This window comes from Melospiza georgiana, chromosome 32, assembly GCF_028018845.1.
Source record: "Melospiza georgiana isolate bMelGeo1 chromosome 32, bMelGeo1.pri, whole genome shotgun sequence".
Lineage (NCBI taxonomy): Eukaryota > Metazoa > Chordata > Aves > Passeriformes > Passerellidae > Melospiza > Melospiza georgiana.
In genome coordinates, this window is record NC_080461.1 from 364513 (window position 1) to 386134 (window position 21622).

General features: G+C 59.9%; 1 protein-coding gene across 1 annotated transcript in view; it reads left to right on the forward strand.

The window, feature by feature from the left end:
* The window catches only part of XAB2 (XPA binding protein 2), a 45052-nt gene that overhangs the window by 9747 nt on the left and 13683 nt on the right, over positions 1–21622 (forward strand). Inside the window, exons 4-12 of the mRNA XM_058042624.1 lie at positions 1381–1578; positions 3858–3992; positions 4740–4904; positions 7621–7765; positions 10266–10417; positions 12371–12490; positions 13474–13605; positions 16943–17074; positions 19543–19656. Coding sequence (XP_057898607.1) covers positions 1381–1578; positions 3858–3992; positions 4740–4904; positions 7621–7765; positions 10266–10417; positions 12371–12490; positions 13474–13605; positions 16943–17074; positions 19543–19656 — 1293 coding nt within the window. The remainder of the gene's footprint in view (positions 1–1380; positions 1579–3857; positions 3993–4739; positions 4905–7620; positions 7766–10265; positions 10418–12370; positions 12491–13473; positions 13606–16942; positions 17075–19542; positions 19657–21622) is intronic.

Below are 21622 nucleotides of genomic sequence, written 5' to 3' on the forward strand. Positions count from 1 at the left end.
CCCCTGTGTCCCCAGATGCTGCGGGTCTGGCTGGATTACTGCCAGTTCCTGTCCCTAATGTCCCACAGTATTCCCAATGTCTGCAGTGTCCCTGATGTCCCCAATGCCCCTCACTGTCCCCAATGTCCCCATTAATGTCCCCATTGATGTCCCCTGTGTCCCCAGATGCCACGGATCTGTCTGGATTACTGCCAGTTCCTGTCCCCTGTGTCCCCATGTCCCCAGTGTCTGTGATGTCCCCAATATCCCTGATATCACCAATGTCCCCATTGATGTCCCCAGTGTCCCCATTGATGTCCCCAATGTCCTTTCTGTCCCCAGATGCCGCGGATCTGGCTGGATTACTGCCAGTTCCTGTCCCCAATGTCCCCCAGTGTTCCCAATGCCCCCAATGTCCCTGGTGTCCCCAATGTCCCTCACCGTCCCCAGTGTCCCCATTAATGTCCCCATTGATGTCCCCATTGGTGTCCCCAGACGCTGCGGATCTGGCTGGATTACTGCCAGTTCCTGGCCGAGCAGGGCCGGGTCGCTGTGTCCCCAATGTCCCCAATGATGTCCCCAATGATGTCCCCAATGTCTGTGATGTCCCCTGGCTGTCCCCAGTGTCCCCATTGATGTCCCCATTGGTGTCCCCAGACGCCGCGGATCTGGCTGGATTACTGCCAGTTCCTGTCCCCAGTGTCCCCAGTATTCCCAGTGTCCCCAATGTCCCTGGTGTCCCCAGTGCCCCTCACTGTCCCCAGCGTCCCCATTAATGTCCCCATTAATGTCCCCTGTGTCCCCAGATGCCGCGGATCTGGCTGGATTACTGCCAGTTCCTGTCCCCAATGTCCCCCAGTATTCCCAATGTCTCCAGTGTCCCTGGTGTCCCCAATGTCCCCATTAATGTCCCCAATGTCCCCATTGATGTCCCCATTGGTGTCCCCAGATGCCGCGGATCTGGCTGGATTACTGCCAGTTCCTGTCCCCAATGTCCCCAGTATTCCCAGTGTCCCCAGTGTCCCTGGTGTCCCCAATGCCCCTCACTGTCCCCAATGTCCCCATTAATGTCCCCATTGATGTCCCCTGTGTCCCCAGATGCCACGGATCTGGCTGGATTACTGCCAGTTCCTGTCCCCTGTGTCCCCATGTCCCCAGTGGCTGTGATGTCCTCAATATCCCTGATATCCCCAATGTCCCCATTAATGTCCCCAGTGTCCCCATTGATGTCCCCAATGTCCTTTCTGTCCCCAGATGCCGCGGATCTGGCTGGATTACTGCCAGTTCCTGTCCCCAATGTCCCCCAGTATTCCCAGTGTCCCCAATGTCCCTGGTGTCCCCAGTGCCCCTCACTGCCCCCAGTGTCCCCATTGATGTCCCCAATGTCCTTTCTGTCCCCAGATGCCGCGGATCTGGCTGGATTACTGCCAGTTCCTGGCCGAGCAGGGCCGCATCACCCGCACGCGCCGCACCTTTGACCGGGCGCTGCGGGCGCTGCCCATCACGCAGCACCGGCGCCTCTGGCCGCCCTACCTGAGCTTCGTGCGGCGCCACCCGCTGCCCGAGACCGCCGTGCGCGTCTTCAGGAGGTTCCTCAAGGTATGGCACACCTGGGGGCACCTGGGCACTCACCTGGGCACTCACCTGGGCACACACACCTGGGTACAGCTGGGTACACCTGGGCCCAGCGGGCACTCACCTGGGCACTCACCTGGGCACACACACACACCTGGACACACACACACCCACACCCGCTGCCCGAGACCGCCGTGCGCGTCTTCAGGAGGTTCCTCAAGGTATGGCACACCTGGGCACACCTGGGCACACCTGGGCACTCATCTGGGCACTCACCTGGGCACACACACACACACACCCGCTGCCCGAGACCGCCGTGCGCGTCTTCAGGAGGTTCCTCAAGGTATGGCACACCTGGGCACACCTGGGCACTCACCTGGGAGCACACCTGGGCACTCACCTGGGCACTCACCTGGGAGCACACCTGGGCACTCACCTGGGCACACCTGGGCACACCTGGGCACTCACCTGGGCACACACACACACATCCCCCCTGCCCGAGACTGCCGTGCGCGTCTTCAGGAGGTTCCTCAAGGTATGGCGCACCTGGGCACACACTGGGCACTCACCTGGGCACACTTGGGCACTCACCTGGGCACTCACCTGGGCACACCTGGGCACTCACCTGGGCACAGCTTGGCACTCACCTGGGCACACACACACCCGCTGCCCAAGACCGCCGTGCGCGTCTTCAGGCGCTTCCTCAAGGTATGGCACACCTGGGCACACCTGGGCACACCTGGGTACAGCTGGGCACTCACCTGGGCACACTCACCTGGGCACAGCTGGGCACTCACCTGGGCACACGCACCCGCTGCCTGAGACCGCCGTGCACATCTTCAGGAGGTTCCTCAAGGTATGGCACACCTGGGCACACCTGGGCACTCATCTGGGCACTCACCTGGGCACACCCGGGTACACACACACATCCACACCTGCTGCCCGAGACTGCTGTGCGCATCTTCAGGAGGTTCCACAAGGTATGGCACACCTGGGCACACCTGGGCACACACTGGGCACTCACCTGGGAGCACACCTGGGCACTCACCTGGGCACACCTGGGCACACCTGTGCACTCACCTGGGCACACACGCACACATCCCCCCTGCCCGAGACTGCCGTGCGCGTCTTCAGGAGGTTCCTCAAGGTATGGCACACCTGGGCACACACTGGGCACTCACCTGGGCACACTTGGGCACTCACCTGGGCACTCACCTGGGCACACCTGGGCACTCACCTGGGGGCACCTGGGCACACACTGGGCACTCACCTGGGCACACACTGGGCACTCACCTGGGCACACTTGGGCACTCACCTGGGCACAGCTTGGCACTCACCTGGGCACACACACACACACACCCGCTGCCTGAGACCGCCGTGCGCGTCTTCAGGAGGTTCCTCAAGGTATGGCACACCTGGGCACACCTGGGCACTCACCTGGGCACACCTGGGCACACACACACACCTGAGCTTCGTGCGGTGCCACCCGCTGCCCGAGACTGCTGTGCGCGTCTTCAGGAGGTTCCACAAGGTATGGCACACCTGGGCCCAGCGGGCACTCACCTGGGCACACCTGGGCACACACACGCACACACACCCCCACTGCCCGAGACCACCGTGCGCGTCTTCAGGAGGTTCCTCAAGGTATGGCACACCTGGGTATAGCTGGGCACTCACCTGGGCACACACACTCACCTGGGCACACACACACACACAGGTGACATTGCCATCCCCAGTTATGCCCAGAGGAAGCAGAGCAGTACGTGTCGTACCTGCGCTCCGTGGGGGCTCAGATGGGGTTCAGGTGACACAGGTGACACAGGTGGCACACAGGTGACACACAGGTGTCACTCAGGTGACACACAGGTGACACAGGTGTCCCTCTATCCCCAGTTATGCCCAGAGGAAGCAGAGCAGTGCGTGTCGTACCTGTGCTCCGTGGGGGCTCAGATGGGGTTCAGGTGACACAGTTGGCACACAGGTGACACTGAGGTGACACAGGTGACTCAGATGGGGTTCAGGTCACACAGGTGACACACAGGTGACACACAGGTGTCCCTCTATCCCCAGTTATGCCCAGAGGAAGCAGAGCAGTGCGTGTCGTACCTGCGCTCCGTGGGGACTCAGATGGGGTTCAGGTGACACAGTTGGCACACAGGTGACACAGGTGACACAGGTGGCACACAGGTGACACAGTTGGCACACAGGTGACACACAGGTGACACAGATGACACAGGTGACACACAGGTGACACAGGTGACACAGGTGGCACACAGGTGACACTGTTGTCCCTCTGTCCCCAGCTGTGCCCAGAGGAGGCAGAGCAGTACGTGTCGTACCTGCGCTCCGTGGGCCGCCTGGACGAGGCCGCGCAGGTTCTGGCCCGGCTGGTGAACGACGAGCGCTTCGTGTCCCGCCAGGGCAAGTCCAACTACCAGGTGGGCACCTGGGGGCACCTGGGGGCACCTGGGGGTACCTGGGGGGGCACCTGGGGTACCTGGGCACACCTGGGGGGGCACCTGGGGGAGCACCTGGGAGTACCTGGGGGCCGTCTGGGGAGGCATGGGGGTACCTGGGGGTAGCTGGGCACACCTGGGGAGGGTACCTGGAGACAGCTGGGGGCACCTGGAGGTACCTGGGCACACTTGGACGTACATGGTGGGGGGGGCACAGGGCTCCTGAGGGTACCTGGGCACACCTGGGGACATCTCGGGGGCACCTGGGCACACCTGGGATGCACCTGGGGGTACCTGGGCACACCTGGGGACATCTCAGGGGCACCTGGGCACACCTGGGATGCACCTGGGGGTACCTGGGATGCACCTGGGGCATCTCTAACCCCATTTTCTCTCAGCTCTGGCAGGAACTCTGCGAGCTGCTGTCCCAGCACCCCAGGGCAGTTTTGGGGCAGTTTTTGGGTGGATTTAGGGTGGATTTAGGATCTCTAACCCCATTTTCTCTCAGCTCTGGTAGGAGCTCTGCGAGCTGCCGTCCCAGCACCCCAGGGCAGTTTTGGGGCAGTTTTTGGGTGCATTTGGGGCAGTTTTGGGGTTCCTAACCCCCATTTTCTCTCAGCTCTGGCAGGAGCTGTGCAAGCTGCTGTCCCAGCACCCCGGGCTGGATTTGGGGCAGTTTTTGGGTGCATTTAGGGCAGTTTTGGGATTTCTAACCCCATTTTCTCTCAGTTATGGCAGGAACTGTGCGAGCTGCTGTCCCAGCACCCCGACCGCGTGCGCTCGCTGGACGCCGGGGGCATCATCCGGGGGGGGCTCACGCGCTTCACCGACCAGCGGGGCCGGCTCTGGGGGGCGCTGGCCGACTGCTACGTGCGCTGTGGGCACCTGGAGAAGGTGAGTGAGGGACACACCTGGGGGGGACAGACTGACACACCTGGGGGGGACAGACTGACACACCTGGACAGACTGACACACCTGGGACAGACTGACACACCTGGACAGACTGACACACCTGGGGGGGACAGACTGACACACCTGGGGGGGACAGACTGACACACCTGGACAGACTGACACACCTGGGACAGACTGACACACCTGGACAGACTGACACACCTGGGGGGGACAAACTGACACACCTGGGGGGGACAGACTGACACACCTGGACAGACTGACACACCTGGGACAGACTGACACACCTGGACAGACTGACACACCTGGGGGGGACAGACTGACACACCTGGACAGACTGACACACCTGGGACAGGCTGACACACCTGGGGTGCCCTGGCCGACTGCTACGTGCGCTGCGGGCACCTGGAGAAGGTGAGTGAGGGACACACCTGGGGACACCTGGGGGGGACAGACTGACACACCTGGACAGACTGACACACCTGGGACAGACTGACACACCTGGACAGACTGACACACCTGGGGGGGACACACCTGGGACAGACTGACACACCTGGGGGGGACAGACTGACACACCTGGGACAGACTGACACACCTGGACAGACTGACACACCTGGGGTGCCCTGGCCGACTGCTACGTGCGCTGCGGGCACCTGGAGAAGGTGAGGGACACACCTGGGGGGGACAGACTGACACACCTGGGGGGGACAGACTGACACACCTGGGGACACCTGGGGGAGACAGACTGACACACCTGGACAGACTGACACACCTGGACAGACTGACACACCTGGGGGGGACACACCTGGACAGACTGACACACCTGGGGGACCCTGGCCAACTGCTATGTGCACTGTGGCCACCTGGAGAAGGTGAGGGACACACCTGGGGGGGAGTGACACACCTGGGGACACCTGGGGGGGACACACCTGGGACAGACTGACACACCTGGGGGGGACACACCTGGGGACACCTGGGACACCTGGGTGGGACAGACTGACACACCTGAGGGGCCTTGGCCGACTGCTATGTGCGCTGTGGCCACCTGGAGAAGGTGTGGGACACACCTGGGGACACCTGGGGGGGACAGACTGACACACCTGCGTGTGACACACCTGGACAGACTGACACAGCTGGACAGACTGACACACCTGGGCAGACTGACACACCTGGACAGACTGACACAGCTGGACAGACTGACACACCTGGGCAGACTGACACACCTGGGCAGACTGACACAGCTGGACAGACTGACACACCTGGACAGACTGACACAGCTGGGTGTGACACACCTGGGCAGACTGACACACCTGGGTGTGACACACCTGTCCCTGACTGCCACTCCCTGTCCCCAGCTGCCATCCCAGTCCCTGTCCCCACCCAGCGCCACCCCTGTCCCCATCCCCTGTCCCCGGTTTATCCCGGTTTATCCCAGTTTATCCCAGTTTATCCCAGTTTACCCCATTTTATCCCATTTTATCCCAGTTTATCCCAGTTTACCCCAGTTTATCCCAGTTTATCCCAGTTTATCCCGGTTTATCCCAGTTTATCCCATTTTATCCCAGTTTACCCCATTTTATCCCATTTTATCCCGGTTTATCCCAGTTTATCCCGGTTTATCCCAGTTTACCCCATTTTATCCCGGTTTATCCCGGTTTATCCCGGTTTATCCCGGTTTATCCCAGTTTACCCCATATTATCCCGGTTTATCCCGGTTTATCCCGGTTTATCCCAGTTTATCCCAGTTTATCCCAGTTTACCCCATTTTATCCCATTTTATCCCAGTTTATCCCAGTTTATCCCATTTTATCCCAGTTGATCCCGGTTTATCCCAGTTTATCCCGGTTTATCCCGGTTTATCCCGGTTTATCCCGGTTTATGCCAGTTTATCCCAGTTTATCAGGATTTATTCCAGTTTATCCCAGTTTATCAGGATTTATTCCAGTTTATCCCGGTTTATCCCAGTTTATCCCGGCTGATCCCGGTTTATCCCGGTTGATCCCGGTTTATCCCAGTTTATCCCATTTTATCCCAGTTTATCCCGTTTCTATCCCGTTCCAGGCCCGGGACGTGTACGAGGAGGCCGTGCAGACAGTGATGGCCCCGTTAACCCTTTTAACCCCGGTATTTTTTATCCCGTTCCAGGCCCGGGACGTGTACGAGGAGGCCGTGCAGACGGTGATGACCCTGTTAACCCTTTTAACCCCGACATTTATCCCGTTTCTGTCCCGTTCCAGGCCCGGGACGTGTACGAGGAGGCCGTGCAGACGGTGATGACCCCGTTAACCCTTTAACCCCAGTTTTATCCCGTTTTTATCCCGTTTTTATCCCGTTCCAGGCCCGGGACGTGTACGAGGAGGCCGTGCAGATGGTGGTGGCCCCGTTAACCCTTTTAACCCCATTTTTATCCCGTTTTTATCCCGTTTCTGTCCCGTTCCAGGCCCGGGACGTGTACGAGGAGGCCGTGCAGACGGTGGTGGCCCCGTTAACGTTTTTATCCCGTTTCTGTCCCGTTCCAGGCCCGGGACGTGTACGAGGAGGCCGTGCAGACGGTGATGACCCCGTTAACCCTTTAACCCCGACATTTATCCCGTTTTTGTCCCGTTCCAGGCCCGGGACGTGTACGAGGAGGCTGTGCAGACGGTGATGACCCCGTTAGCCCTTTAACCCCGACATTTATCCCGTTTTTGTCCCGTTCCAGGCCCGGGACGTGTACGAGGAGGCCGTGCAGACGGTGATGACGGTGCGCGATTTCACGCAGGTGTTCGACAGCTACGCGCGCTTCGAGGAGAGCGTGATCGCCGCCCTGCTGGACACGCAGGCGCAGCTGGGGCAGGGCCAGGACGGTGAGAAACACCCCAAAAACGGGGAAAGCGCCCCAAAAATGGGCAGGGACAGCTGGGGCAGGGCCAGGACGGTGAGAAACACCCCAAAAACGGGGGAGAAACCCCAAAAACGGGCAGGGACAGCTGGGGCAGGGGCGGGACGGTGAGAAACACCCCAAAAATGGGGAAAGCGCCCCAAAAACGGGGGAGAAACCCCAAAAATGGGCAGGGACAGCTGGGGCAGGGGCGGGACGGTGAGAGGGACCCCAAAAACGGGGGAGAAACCACAAAAACGGGGCAGAAACCACAAAAATGGGGGAGAAACCCCAAAAATGGGGGAGAAACCCCAAAAACGGGGGATAAACCCCAAAAACGGGCAGGGAACCCCAAAAAAACGAGCAGAGAACCCCAAAAATGAGTAGGGAACCCCCCAAAAAATGGGAGGGAACCCCAAAAATTGGGGAGAAACCCCAAAAATGGGCAGGGACAGCTGGGACAGGGGCAGGACGGTGAGAGGGACCCCAAAAATGGGGAAAGCACCCCAAAAACGGGCAGGGAACCCCAAAAAACAAGCAGAGAACCCCAAAAACGGGCAGGGAACCCCAAAAAATGAGCAGAAAATGAGTAGGGAACCCCCCAAAAAATGGGAGGGAACCCCAAAAATTGGGGAGAAACCCCAAAAATGGGCAGGGACAGCTGGGACAGGGGCAGGACGGTGAGAGGGACCCCAAAAATGGGGAAAGCACCCCAAAAACGGGCAGGGAACCCCAAAAAATGAGCAGAGAACCACAAAAATAAGTAGGGAACCCCAAAAAATTGGAGGAAACCCCAAAAATGAGTAGGGAACCCCAAAAAATGGGGGAGAAACCCCAAAAATGGGCAGGGACAGCTGGGACAGGGGCAGGACGGTGAGAGGGACCCCAAAAATGGGGAAAGCACCCCAAAAACGGGCAGGGAACCCCAAAAAACGAGCAGAGAACCCCAAAAATGAGTAGAGAACCTCAAAATAAACGAGTAGAGAACCCCAAAAATGAGTAGGGAACCCCCCAAAAAATGGGAGGGAACCCCAAAAATGAGGGAGAAGCCCCAAAAACGGGCAGGGACAGCTGGGGCAGGGCCAGGTCGGTGAGAGGGACCCCAAAAACCGGCAGGGATAACCGGGACAGGGCCAGGACGGTGAGAAACACCCCAAAAATGGGGAGGAACCCCAAAAACGGGCAGAGAAACCTGAAAAATGGGCAGGGAACCCCAAAAACGGGGAAAGCACCCCAAAAACGGGCAGGCACAGCTGGGGCAGGGCCAGGATGGTGAGGGGGACCCCAAAAATGGGGAGGGAACCCCGAAAACAAGGGGGACCCCAAAATCAAGGGGGACCCCAAAACTGGGCAGGGCACCCTAAACCATGGGCAGGACGGTGCATGTGGGGCACCCCGAAAACGGGGGGGACCCCAGAATTGCAGGGGGTACCCCAAAACTGGGCAGGGCACCCCAAAACTCCGGGAGGTACCCCAAAACTGGGCAGGGCACCCCAAAAACAGGCAGGGCACCCCTGTGCCCAGGGTGTCCCCGTGTCCCTGTCACCCTTTGTCACCCCTGTGACCCTGTGTTACTCTGTGTGACCTTGTCTGACCCTGTGTCACCCTGTGTCACCCTTGTGACCTTGTGTGACCCTGTGTCACCCTTTGTCACCCCCGTGACCCTGTGTGACCCCTGTGACCTTGTCTGACCCTGTGTCACCCTTTGTCACCCCTGTGACCCTGTGTCACCCTGTGTCACCCTTGTGACCTTGTCTGACTCTGTGTCACCCTGTGTCACCTCTCTGACCCCGTGTGACCCTGTGTCACCCTGTGTCACCCTGTCACCCTGTGTCACTGTGTCACCTCTCTGACCCCATGTCCCTGTGTCACCCTGTGTCACTCTGTGTCACTGTGTCACCCCATGTGACCACTTGTCCCCGTGTCCCCTGACCCTGTGTCACCGTGTGTCGCTGTGTGTCACTGTGTCACCTCTCTGACCCCATGTCTCCGTGTCCCTGTGTCACCCTGTGTCACCCCGTGTCACCCCGTGTCACCCCGTGTCACCCTGTGTCACCCTGTGTGTCCCCGTGTCACCCTGTGTCACCCTGTGTCACCCCGTGTCACCCTGTGTCACCCCGTGTCACCCTGTGTGTCCCCGCAGAGGAGGTGGAGCTGGAGCTGCGCCTGGCCCGCTTCGAGCGCCTGATGGCACTGTGCCTGTGTCCCCTGACCCTGTGTCACCCTGTGTGACCCTGTGTCACCCTGTGTCACTCTGTGTCAGTTTGTGTGACCCTGTGTCACCCCGTGTCACCCTGTGTCACCCTGTGTGACCCCGTGTCCCTCTGTGTCACCCCGTGTCACCCTGTCACCCTGTGTCACTGTGTCACCCTGTGTCACCCTGTGTCACTCTGTGTCACTTTGTGTCACCCCGTGTGACCCTGTGTCACCCCGTGTCACCCTGTGTCACCCCGTGTCACCCCGTGTCACCCTGTGTGTCCCCGCAGAGGAGGTGGAGCTGGAGCTGCGCCTGGCCCGTTTCGAGCGGCTGATGTCGCGGCGGCCGCTGCTGCTGAACAGCGTGCTGCTGCGCCAGAACCCGCACAACGTGCACGAGTGGCACAAGAGGGTGGCCCTGCACCAGGGACAGCCCGACAAGGTCAGGGCACACCGGGGGACACCGGGGGGGACACCGGGGGGGACACCAGCGGGGACACTTTGGGGGTTTTGGGGTGCGCGGTTTGGGGGCTTGGGTGGTGGCGTTGCGGCGACTGTGCCGTGCCCTGGCTGTCCCTGTGTCCCCCCATGTCCACCGTATCCCCAGTGACCCCCATGTCCCCAGTGTCCCCCCATCCCCACTGTCCCCTGGCTGTCCCCACTGTCCCCTGGTGTCCCTGATGTCCCCTGACTGTCCCTATTGTCCCTTGACTGTCCCCATTGTCCCCTGCTGTCCCCACTATCCCCTGGTGTCCCTGATGCCCCCAACATTCCCATGCCCCCACTGTCCCCTGGCTGTCCCCGTGTCTCTCTGTGTCCCCAGTGTCCCCATGTCCCCATTGTCCCCTGACTGTCCCCATGTCCCCAATGTCCCCTGGCTGTCCCCTGATGTCCCCATGTCCCCTGATGTCCCTCTGTCCGTCCCAGATCATCCAGACGTTCACGGAGGCCGTGCGCACCGTGGATCCCCAGCGCCCCTGGCTGTCCCCATGTCCCCAATGTCCCTTTGTCCCCTGACTGTCCCCAGTGTCCCCTGACTGTCCCCAATGTCCCCTGGCTGTCCCCATGTCCCCAATGTCCCCAATGTCCCTCTGTCTGTCCCAGATCATCCAGACGTTCACAGAGGCCGTGCACACCGTGGATCCCCAGCGCCCCTGGCTGTCCCCATGTCCCCAATGTCCCTTTGTCCCCTGGCTGTCCCCATGTCCCCAATGTCCCTTTGTCCCCTGACTGTCCCCAATGTCCCCTGGCTCTCCCCATGTCCCCAGTGTCCCCCTGTCCCTCTGTCTGTCCCAGATCATCCAGACGTTCACAGAGGCCGTGCGCACCGTGGATCCCCAGTGCCCCTGACTGTCCCCATGTCCCCAATGTCCCTTTGTCCCCTGACTGTCCCCAATGTCCCCTGGCTGTCCCCATGTCCCCTGACTGTCCCCAGTGTCCCCAGTGTCCCCAATGTCCGTGTGTCCGTCCCAGATCATCCAGACGTTCACGGAGGCCATGCGCACCGTGGATCCCCAGCGCCCCTGGCTGTCCCCATGTCCCCAATGTCCCCTGGCTGTCCCAATGTCCCCAGTGTCCCTTTGTCCCCTGACTGTCCCCAGTGTCCCCAGTGTCCCCTGGCTGTCCCCAGTGTCCCCAATGTCTGTGTGTCTGTCCCAGATCATCCAGACGTTCACGGAGGCCATGCGCACCGTGGATCCCCAGCGCCCCTGGCTGTCCCCATGTCCCCAATGTCCCTTTGTCCCCTGACTGTCCCCTGGCTGTCCCCAATGTCCCTTTGTCCCCTGACTGTCCCCAATGTCCCCTGGCTGTCCCCATGTCCCCAATGTCCCCTGATGTCCCTCTGTCCGTCCCAGATCATCCAGACGTTCACGGAGGCCGTGCGCACCGTGGATCCCCAGCGCCCCTGGCTGTCCCCATGTCTCCAATGTCCCCTGGCTGTCCCAGTGTCCCCAATGTCCCTTTGTCCCCTGACTGTCCCCAATGTCCCCTGGCTGTCCCCATGTCCCCAATGTCCCCTGGCTGTCCCAGTGTCCCCAATGTCCCTTTGTCCCCTGACTGTCCCCAATGTCCCCTGGCTGTCCCCATGTCCCCAATGTCCCTTTGTCCCCTGGCTGTCCCAGTGTCCCCAATGTCCCCAGTGTCCCCTGGCTGTCCCCATGTCCCCAGTGTCCCCCTGTCCCTCTGTCTGTCCCAGATCATCCAGACGTTCACAGAGGCCGTGCGCACCGTGGATCCCCAGCGCCCCTGGCTGTCCCCATGTCTCCAATGTCCCTTTATCCCCTGACTGTCCCCAATGTCCCCTGGCTGTCCCCAGTGTCCCCTGACTGTCCCCAATGTCCCCTGGCTGTCCCCATGTCCCCTGACTGTCCGTTTGTCCGTGTGTCCGTCCCAGATCATCCAGACCTTCACGGAGGCCGTGCGCACCGTGGATCCCCAGCGCGCCACCGGCCGCCCCCACGAGCTCTGGGTGGCGTTCGCGCGCTTCTACGAGGACAACGGGCAGCTGGACGACGTGAGCTGGGGGACCCCAAAATCCTGAGGGGCGCCCCAAAACCCGCCTGAGGGGCACCCCAGACCCACCTGGGACACCCCAAACCCACCTGGGACACCCCAAACCTGGGGGACCCCAAAATCCTGAGGGACGCCCCAAAACCCGCCTGAGGGACACCCCAAACCCACCTGGGACACCCCAAACCTGGGGGACACCAAAGTCCTGAGGGACACCCCCAACCACACCTGGGACACCCCCAAATCTGGGGACACCCCCAAACACACCTGGGACACCCCCAAATCCTGCATGGAATCCCTGAACCCCGAGGGACACCCCCAAACCCACCTGGGACACCCCAAACCCACCTGGGACACCCCCAAACCCACTTGGGACACCCCAAATCCTGGGACACCCCCAGGCCTACCTGGAACACCCCAAACCTGGGGACACCCCAAAACCCACCTGGGACACCCCAAATCCTGCATGGGACCCCTGAACCCCGAGGGACACCCCCAAACCCGGGGACACCCCAAAACCCACTTGGGACACCCCCAAACCCGAGTGATACCCCCAGATCCGCCTGGGAGCCCCAGAGCTGCCCCCTCCTGTCCCCAATGTCCCCCTGTCCCCTGAGTCCCCGTGTCCCTGTCCCCATTGTCCCCAGTGTCCCCAGGCCAGGTCCATCCTGTCCCCAATGTCCCCAATGGTGTCCCCAGTGTCCCCAGGCCAGGTCCATCCTGTCCCCAATGTCCCCAATGGTGTCCCCAGTGTCCCCAGGCCAGGTCCATCCTGTCCCGCGCCACCCGGGTGCGGTTCCTGTCCCTGTCCCAGTGTCCCCAATGTCCCAGTGATGTCCCCAATGATGTCCCCATTGATGTCCCCAGGCCAGATCCATCCTGTCCCCAATGTCCCCAGTGTCCCTGTCACTGTCCCCAGGCCAGGTCCATCCTGTCCCAGTGTCCCCATGTCCCCAGTGATGTCCCCAATGTCCCCAATGTCCCCAGGCCAGGTCCATCCTGTCCCGCGCCACCCGGGTGCGGTTCCGTCGGGTCGAGGACCTCGCCGCCGTCTGGTGCGAGTTCGGGGAGCTGGAGCTGCGGCACCAGCGGCACCAGGAGGCGCTCGCCGTGCTCAGGGTGAGGGGCACCCCAAAAACGGGGAACCCAAAAAATGGGGAACCCAAAAATGGGGGGGACCCCAAAAATGGGGAACCCTGAAAATGGGAAACCCTGAAAATGGGGGCACCCCAAAAATGGGGAACCCAAAAATGGGGGGACCCCAAAAATGGGGAACCCTGAAAATGGGGGACCCCAAAAATGGGGAACCCAAAAAATGGGGAACCCTGAAAATGGGGAACCCTGAAAATGTGGGGGACCCCAAAAATGGGAAACCCAAAAATGGGGGGACCCCAAAAATGGGGAACCCAAAAATGGGGGGACCCCAAAAATGGGGAACCCAAAAATGGGGGCACCCCAAAAATGGGGAACCCTGAAAATGGGGGGACCCAAAAATGGGTAACCCTGAAAATGGGGGGACCCCAAAAATGGGGAACCCCAAAAATGGGGAACCCCAAAAATGGGGAACCCTGAAAATGGGGGACCCAAAAATGGGGGGGACCCCAAAAATGGGGAACCCTGAAAATGGGGGGACCCCAAAAATGGGGAACCCAAAAATGGGGGGACCCCAAAAATGGGTAACCCTGAAAATGGGGGGACCCAAAAATGGGGAATCCAAAAAATGGGGGGAACCCCAAAAAATGGGGAACCCAAAAATGGGGGGGACCCCAAAAATGGGGAACCCTGAAAATGTGGGGGACCCCAAAAATGGGAAACCCAAAAACAGGGGGACCCCAAAAATCGAGAACCCAGAAAATGGGGAACCCCCAAAACGGGAACCCTAAAAATGGGAGAGCCTGAAAATGGGAACCCCAAAAATGGGGGGACCACAGAAACAGGGAACCCCAAAAATGGGGAACCCACAAAATGGGAACCCCAAAAAACGGGGAATCCCGCAAATGGGGGGGACTCTTAAAACCAAAAAGGGCACCACAAATGGGCACCCCAAAAACGGAGGGGCCCCAAAAATGGGACACCCCAAAACCGAGGGCACCAAAAACACAGAACCCTGAAAATGGGGGCACCAAAATGGGAAGACCACAGAAATAGGGAACCCCGAAAATGGAGCACCCCGAAAACGGGCACCCCAAAAACGGAGGGACCCTAAAACCAGGGCAGCCTGAAAATGGGCGCCCTAAAAATGGGGAACCCCAAAAATGGGCATCTCAAACACAGACACCCCAAAACGGGGGCAACAAAAATGGGCATCCCAAAAATGGGGAGACTACAGAAATAGGAAACCCCAAAAACAGGGGCACCAAAAACAGGCACCCCAAAAACGGGGGAACCCCGAAAACAGGGCACCCAAAAAATGGGGAACCCCAAAAACGGGCACCAGACACGGGGAACCCAAAAATTGGGCACCCCCAAAAATGGGGAACCCAAAAAATGGGGAACCCAAAAACAGGCACCCCCAAATGGGGAACCCAAAAAAACCCAGACACTCTGAAAATGGGGAACCCAAAAATAGGACACCCCAAAAATGGGGCACCCCAAAAATAAGGCACCCCAAATAGCAGGAAACCCCAAAAACGGGGGGACCCCAAAAAACGAGCACCCCGAAAATGGGGAACCCCAAAAAAGGGGAACCCCCAACAACCGGGCACCCCGGAAATTGGGAACCCCAAAAATGGGGGGACCCAAAAAATGGGCACCCCAAAAATAGAGCACCTTGAAAATGGCACCTTGGAAACAGGGGCACCAAAAATGGGCACCCCAAAAATGAGGCACCCCAAAAGGCAGGAAAGCCCTTTTCCCTGCCCTTTTTTTCTCTCTTTTTCACTGCTTTTTTCTCCTTTTTTCCTCAATTTCCCCATTTTCCCCACCTTTTCCCCCCTTTTTCCCTGTTTTTCCTGTTTTTCCCCCTTCTTCCTCAATTTTCCCCATTTTCCCCCATTTTCCCCATCTTCACAATTCCCCAAATTTTCCCCATTCCCCCATTTTCATCATTCCTCCCGTTTTCCCCCATTTCCCTTCCTCACCCCTTATTCCTCTTTTCCCCCTTTTTTCTGCCCTTTTTTCTCTCTATTTTAACTGTTTTTTCTCCTTTTTTCCTCAATTTTCCCCCTTCTCCCCCCCATTTCCCCTGTTTTCCCCCCATTTCACCCAATTTTCCCCCTTTCCCCCATTTTTCACCCATTTCCCAATTTTCCTCATTTTCCCCCCATTTTCCCCCATTTCCCTCCTTCCCCCCTTATTCCCCTTTTCCCCCTTTTTTCTGCTCCTTTTTTCTCTCTTTTTTACTCTTTTTCTCCTTTTTTCCTCAATTCCCCCCCTTCTTCCCCCCAATTTCCCCTTTTTCCCCCATTTTCTCACTTCCCCCCCCTTTTCCCCTGTTTTTTCCTGTTTTTCCCCCTTTTTTCCTCAATTTTTCCCTGTTTCCTCCCATCTTCCCCATTTCCCCATTTTCCCCATTCCCCCTTTTCCCCCATTTTTCCTGATTTTCACAATTTTCCCCATTTCCCCCCTTTTCCCCCCATTTTCTCCCCTTCCCCCCCCCATTTTCTCAATTTTTCTCTTCTGTTTTTTCCCCTTTTTTTCTCAATTTCCCCCCCTTTTTATCTGTTTTTCTCTTCTGTTTTCTCCCTTTTTTTCTCAATTTCCTCCCCTTTTTCTCCGTTTTCCTCTTCTGTTTTTTCCCCTTTTTTCCTCAATTTCCCCCCCTTTTTCCCCTTTCCCCCCCATTTTCTCGCTTCCCCCCCATCTTTTCCTCTGTTTTTTCCTGTTTTTTCCCCTTTTTTCCTCAATTTTTCCCCGTTTCCTCCCATCTTCCCCATTTCCCCATTCCCCCCATTTCCCCCATTTTTCCTGATTTTCACAATTTTCCCCATTTCCCCCCTTTTCCCCCCATTTTCTCCCCTTCCCCCCCCCCATTTTCTCCATTTTTCTCTTCTGTTTTTTCCCCTTTTTTCCTCAATTTCCCCCCCATTTCCCCCCCATTTTCTCCATTTTTCTCTTCTGTTTTTTCCCCTTTTTTCCTCAATTTCCCCCCCTTTTTATCCGTTTTTCTCTTCTGGTTTTTCCCCTTTTTTCCTCAATTTCCCCCCCTTTTTCTCCGTTTTTCTCTTCTGTTTTTTCCCCTTTTTTCCTCAATTTCCCCCCCTTTTTCTCCGTTTTTCTCTTCTGTTTTTTCCCCTTTTTTCCTCAACTTTCCCCCCCTTTTTCCCCTTTTCCCCCCCATTTTCTCACTTCCCCCCCACCTTCTCCCGTTTTTTCCCTCTGTTTTTTCCCTTTTTTCCTCAATTTTCCCCCATTTCCTCCCATTTTTTTCCATTTTCCCCCATTTTCCCCATCCCCCCATTTTCACAATTTCCCCATTTTTCCCCATTTTTACCGTTTTCCCCCGTTTTTGCCCCAGAAAGCCACGGCCCTCCCCTCCCGCCGCGCCGAGTACTTCGACAGCTCGGAGCCGGTGCAGAACCGGCTCTACAAAAACCTGAGGGTGTGGGCGATGCTGGCAGACCTGGAGGAGAGCCTGGGCACCTTCCAGGTGGGCACGCACCTGGGCACACACCTGGGCACACACCTGGGCACACCTGGGGATACACCTGGGTACATGGGGATACACCTGGGGACACACAGGGATGGGTGTGGGCGATGCTGGCAGACCTGGAGGAGAGCCTGGGCACCTTCCAGGTGGGCACGCACCTGGGCACACACCTGGGCACACCTGGGCACACACCTGGGCACACACCTGGGTACATGGGGATACAGCTGGGGACACACAGGGATGGGTGTGGGCGATGCTGGCAGACCTGGAGGAGAGCCTGGGCACCTTCCAGGTGGGCACGCACCTGGGTACACCTGGGGACATGGGGACGCACCTGGGCACACACCTGGGCACACACCTGGGCACATGGGGATATACCTGGGTACACCTGGGGATGGGTGTGGGCGATGCTGGCAGACCTGGAGGAGAGCCTGGGCACCTGGGGCAACGGGGCACACACCTGGGCACACCTGGGTACACCTGGGGACATGGGGACACACCTGGGCACACACCTGGGTACATCTGGGGACATGGGGACACACCTGGGCACACACCTGGGTACATCTGGGGACATGGGGACACACCTGGGCACACACCTGGGCACACACCTGGGTACATGGGCACACACCTGGGCACACACCTGGGTACACCTGGGGACATGGGGATACACCTGAGTACAGCTGGGGATGGGTGTGGGCGATGCTGGCAGACCTGGAGGAGAGCCTGGGCACCTTCCAGGTGGGCACCTGGGCACCTGTGGGTATCTGGGCACACCTGGGGACATGGGCACACACCTGGGGACAGCTGGGGACATGGACACACACCTGGGCATACACCTGGGGTACCTGGGCACACCTGGGCACACACCTGGGGACATGGGCACACACCTGGGCACACCTGGGGATACACTTGGGGCGCCTGGGCACACCTGGGCACACACCTGGGGACACGGGGACACACCTGGGGACAGCTGGGGACATTGGGATGGGCTTGGGGGACACCTGAGGGCCCCTGGGAAGAGCTGGGACACACCTGGGTTGGTGTGGGGGGCACCCGGGGCTCACCTGGGGACACAGAGGTGGGCATGGGTGACACCTGGGTGGCCTCAGGGGACACCTGGGGACCCTGCTGGGCACGGGGCACACCTGGGGTGTGGGGTGGGCGTGGGGACGTGGTGGTGTGCCCATCCCCCACTGTGTCCGGGGGTGCTGGGCGTGGCTGTGACCCTGCTGTCCCCTCTGTCCGTGTGTCCCTGTGTCCCCCTGTCCCTCTCTCTGTCCCCATCTGTGTCCTGTGTCCTCATGTTCCCTGTCCCATGTCCCCTCTCTCCCCATCCCTGTCCCCATCCCTGTCCCTGTCCCCTCTGTCCCCCTGGTGTTCCCCTGCTGTGCCCTGGTGTCCCTCTGTCCCCATGTCCCCATCCCTGTCTCCCTGTCCCCTCTGTCCCTGTCCCCGTGTCCCCCTGGTGTCCCTGTCCCCTCCTGTCCCTGTTCCCATACCCTCCTGCTGTCCCCTGGTGTCCTCGTGTCCCTGTCCCTTGGTGTCCCCTGCTGTCCCCTGCTGTCCTTGTGTCCCTTTCCCTGTACGCTGGTGTCCCTGTCCTGTCCCCTCCTGTCCCCCTGTCCCCTGGTGTTCCCCACGTCCTCTTGGTGTCCTTGTCTCTGTCCCCATGTCCCTGTCCCCTCCTGTCCCCTGCTATCCTCGTGTCCCTTTCCCTTTCCCCTGGTGTCCCTGTCCTGTCCCTGTCCCCTCCTGTCCCTGTTCCCTGGTGTCCCCTGCTGTCCCCCTGTCCCTGTCCCCTGGTGTCCCCATGTCCTCCTGGTGTCCCTGTCTCTGTCCCCTCTGTCCCTGTCCCTGTCCCCTGGTGTCCCTGTCCCTATCCCCTCCTGTCCCTATCCCCATGTCCCCCTGGTGTCCCTCTGTCCCCATGTCCCTGTCTCCTCTGTCCCCATGTCCCCCTGCTGTCCCCCATGTCCTCCGGGTGTCCCTCTGTCCCTGTCCCCCATGTCCCTGTCCCCTGGTGTTCCCTGGTGTCCCCATGTCCCTGTCCCCTGGTGTCCCCGTCTCTGTCCCTGTCCCCTCCTGTCCCTATCCCCATGTCCCCCTGGTGTCCCTCTGTCCCCATGTCCCCCTGGTGTCCCCCATGTCCTCCGGGTGTCCCTCTGCCCCCATGTCCCTGTCCCCTCCTGTCTCTGTCCCTGTCCCCTCCTGTCCCTGTCCCCGTGTCCCCCTGGTGTCCCTGTCTCTGTCCCTGTCCCCTGCTGTCCCTCTGTCCCTATGTCCCTGTCCCCTGCTGTCCCTGTGTCCCCCTGGTGTCCCTGTCTCTGTCCCCTGCTGTCCCCGTGTCCCCGTGTCCCCTGCTGTCCCTGTCCCTGTCCCTGTCCCCTGCTGTCCCCGTGTCCCCTGCTGTCCCTGTCCCTGTCCCCTGCTGTCCCCGTGTCCCCTGCTGTCCCTGTCCCTGTCCCCAGTCCACCCGCAGTGTGTACGAGCGCATCCTGGACCTGCGCATCGCCACCCCCCAGATCGTCATCAACTACGCGCTGCTGCTGGAGGAGCACGGGCGCTTCGAGGACAGCTTCAAGGTGACACTGGGGACACTGGGGACACTGCAGGGACAGCTGGGACACTGCAGGGACAGCTGGGGACAGACAGGGACAGCTGGGGACAGACAGAGACAGCTGGGACAATGGGGGAGCTGGAGGAGCACGGGCGCTTCGAGGACAGCTTCAAGGTGACACTGGGGACACTGGGGACACTGCAGGGACAGCTGGGGACAGACAGGGACAGCCAGAGACAGACAGGGACAGATGGGGACACTGCAGGGACAGCTGGGGACAGACAGGGACAGCCAGAGACAGACAGGGACAATGGAGGAGCTGGGACAGCTGGAGGAGCACGGGCGCTTGGAGGACAGCTTCAGGGTGACAGTGGGGACACTGGGGACACTGCAGGAACAGCTGGGGACAGACAGGGACAGCCAGAGACAGACAGGGACAATGGAGGAGCTGGGACAGCTGGAGGAGCACGGGCACTTCGAGGACAGCTTCAAGGTGACACTGGGGACATTGGGGACACTGCAGGGACAGCCGGGGACAGCGGGGATACTGCAGGGACAGCTGGGGACAGACAGGGACAGATGGGGACAGATGGGGACAGACAGGGACAATGGAGGAGCTGGGACAGCTGGAGGAGCACGGGCGCTTTGAGGACAGCTTCAAGGTGACACTGGGGACACTGTGGGGACACTGCAGGGACAGCTGGGGACAGACAGAGACAGCTGGGACAAAGGGGGAGCTGGAGGAGCACGGGCGCTTGGAGGACAGCTTCAGGGTGACAATGGGGACACTGGGGACATTACAGGGACAGCCAGGGACAGACAGGGACAGCTGGGGACAGACAGGGACAGATGGGGACAGATAGAGACAGATGGGGACAGACAGGGACAGAGAGGGACACTGCAGGGACAGCCAGAGACAATGGAGGAGCTGGGACAGCTGGAGGAGCACGGGTGCTTCGAGGACAGCTTCAAGGTGACATGGGGACATTGGGGACATTGCAGGGACAGCCGGGGACAGACAGGGACAGACAGGGACAGATGGGGACAGCCAGGGACAATGGAGGAGCTGGGACAGCTGGAGGAGCACGGGCGCTTCGAGGACAGCTTCAAGGTGGCACTGGGGACATTGGGGACACTGCAGGGACAGCCGGGGACAGCGGGGATACTGCAGGGACAGACAGGGACAGCTGGGACAACGGGGGGAGCTGGAGGAGCACGGGCGCTTGGAGGACAGCTTCAAGGTGACAATGGGGACACTGGGGACACTGCAGGGACAGACAGGGACAGATGGGGACAGATGGGGACAGACAGAGACAGCTGGGACAACAGGGGGAGCTGGGGGAGCACGGCTGCTTTGAGGACGGCTTCAGGGTGACACTGGGGACACTGAGGACAATGGGGACAGCCAGGGACACTGGGGACACTGAAGGGGCAACAAGGGACAGCCAGGGACAGTGGGGACAGCTGGGACAGCTGGAGGAGCACGGCCACTTCAAGGACAGCTTCAAGGTGACATGGGGACACTGCAGGGACAGCTGGGACACCTGGGGACACTGCAGGGACAGCCCAGCACAGCAGGGGGATGGGGACACCCAGAGGGGTTGGTGGGGACACCCAGAGGGGTTGGGGGCACCCAGAGGGGTTGGGGGCACCCTGTGGCTGGAGGGGTTGGGGGGACACCCCAGGAGTGTGCTGGGGACACCGCAGGAGGGAGTTGGGGACACCGCAGTGACCCTGTGCCTCACGAGGGTGTCCCCATGGGCACACGGGTGGGGCATTGCACTGTGTGGTGGTGGCACCGTGTCCCCAATGTCCCCATGTCCCCAGTGTCCCCATGTCACCACAGATGTACGAGCGCGGCATCGTGCTGTTCCGGTGCCGGCACCATATCCCTGTGTCCCCATGCTGATGTCCCCAGTGTCCCCAATGTCCCCGCAGGCCTACGAGCGTGGCATCGCTGGTGACACCATGTCACCATGCTGATGTCCCCA